This window comes from Ruditapes philippinarum, unplaced genomic scaffold (genome assembly GCF_026571515.1).
Source record: "Ruditapes philippinarum isolate M1 unplaced genomic scaffold, ASM2657151v2 ctg12114_1_1_1_1, whole genome shotgun sequence".
Taxonomy (NCBI): domain Eukaryota; kingdom Metazoa; phylum Mollusca; class Bivalvia; order Venerida; family Veneridae; genus Ruditapes; species Ruditapes philippinarum.
In genome coordinates this window covers 19,464-28,111 of record NW_026851594.1, presented here as the reverse complement: position 1 = coordinate 28,111, position 8,648 = coordinate 19,464, and the positions used below count along the sequence as shown (strand labels likewise).

Below are 8,648 nucleotides of genomic sequence, written 5' to 3'. Positions count from 1 at the left end.
CATCTTTATAGAATATGTTGTTAATATGATTAATACTTTTAATTTTTTAATAAAAGTCAATTGCTTTAAATCTAATCAGGTACCAATTAAGAGATTTCATTTTAAATCAATCTGATACGTTTCAAAAGGAAACAAAGGTGAAAATATAATTTGATAAAAAATAAAAACATTTGAAAGAATGTTTACTAATTAAGCGGTTTCAAAGCTTACTGTAACCTTAACGTATTCATTATGTAAACAGGATAAAAGGAGATCCTATTTCAGTAAAATCATTGCCACTTGCATCTCCTATTCAGATCATTGGAAAATATTTAATTATCAAAATATCTGCTACCTGCGGCATTGGGAGTCATTATCGAATCAAATTGTTCATCGTCAGCGTCTGGGTCAATGCATTCTTAATAAAGAGGAGAAAATCAAATCAACAGGAGCTATAAGCGGATATCATACGCTAGACGTTTAAAATACTGGGCGCAATAAAGAGAGTCTGAACTATTTAAAGCATCAATTATAACATTTATACATATATATCGATATATTGATACCAGGAAGGCACTGAAATGTCCAACTTCTTTCAAACACTTAACAAACATGTGACCATGTCAATGAAAAGGAAAAAACAGTTTATGAGAAGAAGCTATATTGGAAAAGATAACAATCATTATGATAAACCTGAAGTAATCATCTGTTCAGTAACACTGATAGTAAGAGTGAAATTATACATTTTAAGGCAAAATTCTATGATTGAAACGAAGACGATTCTTAGAAAGAAAAGATGCAAGAGTAATGAACCTTGTTATAGATGCTGTTAGTGATAACAAGTGGCAATTAGCTTAAGATTGCTATAATAAACCATTTTCATTTTCAAAGAACTAGAAACCTAAAAATTGTCAATTTTTAAAAAGATTGTCAGTTCAAAATTGAAATGAGGAGCTGATGCCAAATCTTATATTCATTCATTCATTTATGCATTCATTCATTTATTTATTTATCAATTGTCATTCGTGAATTAGTTCATGAATAAATTCATGAATTCATTCGTTCGTTCATTCATTTATTCATTCTGCGTCCATATGAAATCATAGCATTCAATAGTATGGCATACTGTCTTATGGTCGTGTAAGTTTGTAATCATAAATCAGTTAAAATTACCCAGATAAATTGCTAATGTTTATTTAAGGAACATAATTCCTATTCATCATTTAGTTGTTTTCGTTATTTAAACACAATTGTGGAAAATATATTTCTAACGTAAACAGTTCAAACATAAGTAAATACCCAGATACAATCTATCAATGTCCCATTTTATAACCTTCCTAGTCGTTCCTAGCGCAGAATGTATATTTTCTCAAATATTTTATTTTTGAATGTATGAATGTGTACGTATATGTACATATACAAAAGAAAGGCTGAAATGTCCTTAATTGCATTATTTATTATGATATAGGCGTCCGTCCATACAGAATGTTATATTTTGAATTGAGACATATTGAAAAGCAAAAAAATGCTTTGTCCATTTAAATAAATATAATTCATATATGATTGAAGACCATGATTCATAACTGAAAAACAAAAAACACAAATAAAAACACGATTTAATCAGCCGCGCGCGATTTGGAAACAATTCGCATTATATACTGAAACAAAAAATAAACTTTCTCCAAGTTTGAATGTAGATATGTTAGTACAGTTTTTTAATCCTTTTGAAACTCGATTTTTACGTTGAATAAACATATCGGGCTTATATACGGGGATTAGCTGACTGATTTTGCAAAGAAAACGAGTTTTACAAGCTACTACATGTATTTATGTGTATACAACTAAGTGGTACTCTTGAACAACTGGCACATACTTTGCGAAAGTTTCTTTTTGGTTCAGTATATAATAATGAGTGTTATGGTGATGGCATTGATGGTAATGCTGTTGATGAAAATGGTGATAATGACGATGAGGTGATGATAAGTTGGATGATGATTTTGATAATGAAGACTTATTCGACTGATGATATTTAAAAATGATTTTTTGTTGATGATGGAGAAAGAGTAGTGTTGATGATATCAATGTCGATGATACAGATTGTGAAGAAGACACTGATAAGATTGAAGGGATAATGATGAAGACAATGATGACGATAAGAGGGATGAAAAGAATGACAAGGATTTTCTGTTCATTACAAATCTAATAGAATGATTATCCTGACGATAATCGGGGATGATGATGATCATAATGAAAAAAAAAATGATTATGATGATGATGATGATTGTGTTGATGATTTTGATGTTGATTATGAAAAAAATGATGATGTTAAATATTATAAGGGTTAGTTTTAACAATGACATAATTGATGATATAAATATTGATGACAATGATGTGATGAAAATAACTATAACGATAGAGACAATGGTGATGAAGAGGAAGGGGGACATTGACAATCGCTTTCAGTTCATAAAACATTTATGTGAATGATTATGATGAATTACTTGGTGATTACGACGATGGTGATGATAATGATGATAAAGATGAAAAAAATGGCGCATAAATGGTGATGAAATTGGGATAATGAATTGTTAGAACTTTTATAAATAATAAATATGATGATGATAGTGATTCTTGATCTTCATGATGATACTTACGACTATAATGATGATGACAATGATAATTATGTATATAATAATGATGATGATTTGATAATTCACAAGTAATGCTTTTGAAAAAAAAAATTCTGTTTATATTTGCCATGGCCATGCTATTGCAAAATGCCATGGCAGAAATTTTAAATTTTGAGATTAATATTGAAAACATTACCTACAGTATGTGTTAGAATAATATTCAGTCAGATTTTTTTTCGATTTTTTTTAGAAGTTTGCCGCGGTTAAAAAAACTCGTCGCCATTTTAGCCATGGCAAGGCGTTTTCCATCGTAAAATACAAAAAAAATCAGTGGCAAAGTCATTTGTCATCACAGTTGCAAACTTTGAATGAATTTTTTATAAAACAAAAAGGTAAAGGTAGAAACACGAAACATATCAACCCTTAATTTTTTTAAATATTGAAACAATGAAAAATATCAAGATCGTTTTAGAAAATTAGTCTTGAAAGTGGTCACAGGTTGTTGCTGTTGTACGCATTCAATTTTTAGAGGGTTGATATGCAGAACCATATACAAGATACAAAAGTTTTCGACCTTTAGTTTCTAACAAGAACATATCAGTTTCAATATATATCTAGCTTCTTTGACCTTATTAGGCGTTGAACCAGAAATATGTATTGGGTTATTTAATTGTCATTTATAATAGGTAATGATCGGAAAACATCTGCTCTGTAATTTGGGAAAAGTCTTTTAGATAACGACGGGACAGTATAACGAACAACGCTTTGGAAAACAAATAAGCATTGAATATGTCCTAAAGAGAATTTTAAACTTTGAAACATGCCTGTGTTAAGATTTTTGAAGTTGTCTTCGCTTAAACGTTCTTGTTCGTGTGTTTCTTCAGTGAATAAAATATTTAAAGACTGAGTAGAACCTATGCGCGGAGATGATTTTTGTCGAGTCTTCTGATCATCATTTTGTATTGCTGTAGCAAGTTGACCCACAGGCTCTTTAGAAAACATAATTTAACTGGGTTCTTGTATTTACAGAAAACATGTATTGCTTTAAATGGATCATAAAATACTTATGATTTAAGTAATTGATTTTTATATTATGTTGTTGAAAGGATTTAGCTCCACTTATGACATGTATGATAAAATCAGAACTAACCCATTTTTCGGAAGAATATTTAAAGATAATTCATGTAATGTTTGGGCAAATATATTCAACTGATTTGAAAAAAAAAACTCTTTAAGATAGTATACAAAACAATAGCGAAATATGGAGAAGGAACATCAAATGTTCAATTAATGTTGATTTTTTTAATTGGACATTATCTTGTATTTGGCTTACCTGTCTAGATTGAGCTTGCACTTACCACTCCCATCTGTGAACAGACTCAGTCAAACCAAAAAATTAGAGAAAAACAGAATCCCTAAAGAAAGTCCAACATAACAAAATTTTAAATGTTGCAGGCTCGGTTTGATTGAGCCTGTTCATGGACGGTACTGGAAAGTGCAAACTACCGTCCAAGCCCCCTAGCACCGGCTTAAGCAGAATTCAACATTTAACACGAAAATGGTGAAATTTTGAATTTAGAAACATCTGCAGATGTGTTCATGCGGCGGTTATCATGGAACCTTCAATGGGATACAGTAGTGCCATTCCATGAAAAGCGGCGTATGGTCCCCAAGCAAAAGAATGCATTTGCCCTAAACGAGAAAACAATTGGCGGAACTAAATAAAATGGAATTTTGAAAGGGGATCTGAGGTTATGAAGACTGCATATCACAGATAAGACGTCAAAAGACAAATTTAAAAAGCAGGCAACATATCCTAAGGGTGATTCAACATTATTCAATTAGGAATAATGGAACCACCCAACTAGAAAATGCCAAATAGTTAAAACTAAAAATACCACAAACACAACAATAATGTCGTGCTGAACGATCTTCAAGGATCGATAATATATAACATCATTGATTAAATTACGGGGGGACTTTTTACAGCCGCCACACGGCAAAAATAACACGGATGTGACAATAAAATAGAGAAAAACAGAATCCCTAAAGAAGGTCCAACACAACAAGTCCAAGTCCAAGCCTGCATCTTTATTTACTTTTTCCGTTTTGCAGTTGTTTTAAATGTTTTAATTTTTTTCTATTTTATAGAAAAAATAATATACTTGAATTTATCTATCTACTTAAAGAATAAATTGATATCGGAAAAAATCTTTACTAGTTACATGTTTTTGATTACAAATTAGGTACAATTTCTATTAATTACTCTTCAACCTGAACAGAAAGACAACAAGAAGTGCCAATCAACCTTATTAAAATTTGTATTTTGTTTTTAAACAATTCGACGATAATATATCATTTTCCATGAATAAATGACATGTTTCCCTCTTAAAAACCCTTTCAATACATATCAACTTCCTGTTCCTTTCCTTGTTTTATCAATCTTATTAACAGGCGTTTAAACTATTTAACCTACATCAACAAATAAGGTATATCAGATGCTTGATAAGCATTCTAACATATTTATTTACCGTAATCACCCTGTTCATCTTCATCTGTCACTTCTTTTTGTACCATATCATTGCTCTGACGAGGTAACACAAAAGCACCAGGAGGTTTTAATTCAAGTAGCGGTACTACAAATGGTGAATATATATTTACTTTAAGAAATATGCTAAATGATATTAGGTTACATGTATACACATTAAATCATCATGTAATAAATTAATCATGTTTTGTTTCTTTAATCACCACATACACCGAACTAAACTAATAAAGTCTCACTACATATTTTGAACGTTCTAGGTACACTTTTAAAGCAGAGCTAATAAAAGATTACATGCTACAACCAAATAATCATGATGCATTTCATTATTTTAAAAGAATAGTTAACGCAATGACAGCTGGATTAATCAAAGCAATGAACGTGCTGAATTTGTTCGGGTTACAAAAAGCAATATTTTTGTAATATTCATTAGATGTTTTACCTGAGCCATTAATCTAGTTAATTTGTTACCAACAATTGTTTTTTAACATTTGGCAATAGCATCATAACAATGACTATGTTACATAAAATCCTGAATAATATGTTGAATTGTCCGCTATTGTGTACAACCATCAGATATATATTCTACTAATATCTCAGCCACAACTTGTGGACTGATGCACATTGTTTAAAATATTCTTATACAAAATCGTAAAAGTAAAAGAGTCCGATATGTATCCGGAAGTTACCATTTCTCTTGCAGAAAGTCAGTTTTTGTACATGGGATCGTATCAACTGTAATTGTATTTCCGTACAGCAGAAATACTTAGAAATTAAATAACTTTAGACTGTCTCACTTTAACAAATAAAGTTTGTATAATATGAAACTACTTTTTCTGTTCTCTGAGAAGGTGAAAAATTAATATGCCTGCTAATTTATACAGACAGAATACTGTCGGCTTTCTTTTATTTAAGTAATAACTATGATCACATAGATTCCAATACATGTACCTTTGGGAGACTTTGACGGCGTTACCAACAATTCACCAAATTCTTTCTCTTCCTCCAAAAGCTGTCGCACCATGTGCCCTGCTTGAAACTCATACCTGCCAAGGGAATTTATACTATCGAATATATCATATCAATATAGAGGATGTAAAGGTATATATTCCTCAATTACAGTATATAAATATCCGCGTAAAGGGGCGTGAACGGTAACATGCACTTTTCAGTGCTGTCAATTAACAGGCACAATTAAATCAACTCTATAACATTTTCAATTTTGCTGTATTGGATTTTCCTTATGAATTCTATTTCACTATATTGTGTCCATCAGTCAGTCAGTTTAAGTTTATTTATACTCGGCGCCGGTATAACCATCTGTCCGAGAATATAGCATCCGTGCCGGTCCACTAGGGTAGTCACATCGGGGACGTCTTTTTCAAGCTGAATCTTCCTAAAGCCTATTCTTCGTTCGTTGGTGGTAGAGTAGTACGACAATACTGGCCAGGCATCAAGTTCCATACTGGACGATAACAAAAACGGCTCTCATTAGCGCCAACCCTCCAGAGTTAGTCACGACAGGCCAACCAATCACCTCTGGTACTTAAGATGACTTGACCTTGACCTGCCGTGTGCCTTCTCCGCGACGTGCACGCCTCTGGAGGGATGTGTCCATCACGTTTACGTTTTCCTTTATATATGTGATAGTTACTACTGGGCAAACGGTAATAAGTGTAGATAATAAATGTATTAAAGCAATGAGGTTGAGAGTGTTTACTGGTTCGATGTTTATAATAATTTTCCATCATGTTTTCTCTCCGAGGAGTCCTTGACGAATCTTTACTCCGCTACTGTACATTTGTTACTATAAAGAACACACTTTTAGGCTGAGAGAATGTTTCGTTAAAATGAAGAGTCTATGGTGTAAGGTAATGACAATTTGTTACTTACATATATGTTTGTGCCCGGCCGAATTAATTGATTCAATCTAACCCTTGAATCATGGAATCATAATTTAAGCGCAATGTTTATGAATGTTAATGAATTACAAATTTTCTATTATAAATCAAATTCTAACAGTTTCATGTGAATTGCTACAAAACCAGCATGACCATATAAAGAAAATTTAACCTCAAAATATGGCGTTCTGTTATTTTTAACTAAAGCCACTTACACGTATGTGTTTGTGCATGACAGTATTCATTTGAATCAATACAATCCTTTTAAGAAGGAAGCATAAACTAAGCGTTATTTCTATAAGTGTAATAGTGTGCAAAATTAAATTCGAATGTTTTTAAGCTTTTATTTTTTATGATTATTATCAGAGATCAGAGTTGCGATTTTGAGAAAAGTTACGTAAAGCAAGATATATCTGTATATAATGTATGCTATCTGCGTTATACAAAGTTTGATATAAAAGTATATAAGTTTAATGTAGCATGTAGCACTGTAGGAGTTTCTATATGTATATATCAGATATATAGTTACCTTTCAACAAAATTTAGTTTTTCAGTTTCTTCTATCTCAATTTCAATTTGCCGTAAATTATCTTGAGATTTTTTCATAGCTATAAACAATGCCACGTTTTGTCCACTCTCCTTTTTGTCATGGATTTCCTGGCGAATTTCTGCAGTTTTGTTCTTATTCTTATACAACTGCTCATTCGCTTTTTGTAATCTTTTCTTGGATTCTTCGTACTTGAGCTGATTCTTCTCATATAACATCTTGTAATGTTTTTCAATCAGATCAATCATGCCCTGTTTATGCTTCTTAATCAAAGATTCAGTTTCGTCTTTTAATTGATTTGTTATTGTATTTACTTTGTTATTTTCTGCCAATATTTCATTTTCACGTTTGGAAACGATAGAAAGTTTGTCTTCATAATCTAAAAACTGCTTAGTTTCAGCGCATTTAGTAGATGCGTCGTCAACTGTCAGTATTCTCTTATGATTGCGTGAATTATGCTCTGTAGCTTGGCAAATTACACAGATTACTTTGTCACAATCCACACAAAACAGGTCTACAGTATATTTTTGATGTTTGTCACATAATGTAGAAAATACATCGTTTTTTACTTTTCTGTCTTTTTTCCCCATTTTAAGTCCATAAAAGTCAAGATATATGGAAAACTTACATGTGTAAATAAATATCCCACAATAGTCCCGCTATTTTTTTTTTGTTCTTGATGAAACTATATTTTATTCACTCTTAAGAATAATAAAAAGTTAAAAAAAAACATTTTGATATATCACTACATAAATAACTCCCCGTTTAACGTAGAAACGATATTACCTCACAGATTCGTATAAAACATCTAAATGTAGCGCCTTCTAAAATTCAAATAGGAAAACAGTTAGTGGATTTTTTTTTGCTCAACGTGAAGGAAGTTAAAATCATTTTAGTAATACCTTAAATATAAAAGGACATAATAGGTATATATCTATACGGCTTTGTATAAATTGATATATCAAAATATAACCGTTATTTCTATTTAATGCTTGCCAGTTCAATACTGCCTTTTTATCGTATTATCGCTTACTCTGTAAGTAATA

General features: G+C 31.3%; 1 protein-coding gene across 1 annotated transcript; it reads right to left on the bottom strand.

Moving 5' to 3' along the window:
• Window positions 1–6,064: 6,064 nt before the first annotated feature.
• Window positions 6,065–8,427, bottom strand: LOC132755666 (E3 ubiquitin-protein ligase TRIM35-like). The gene is made up of 2 exons (XM_060746590.1): window positions 7,585–8,427; window positions 6,065–6,200 (listed from the first exon to the last, which is right to left on the bottom strand). Exons 1-2 carry the CDS (start codon window positions 8,190–8,192, stop codon window positions 6,065–6,067), a joined length of 744 nt encoding a protein of 247 aa, XP_060602573.1. The 5' UTR covers window positions 8,193–8,427.
• Between the last annotated feature and the right edge of the window lie 221 nt (window positions 8,428–8,648).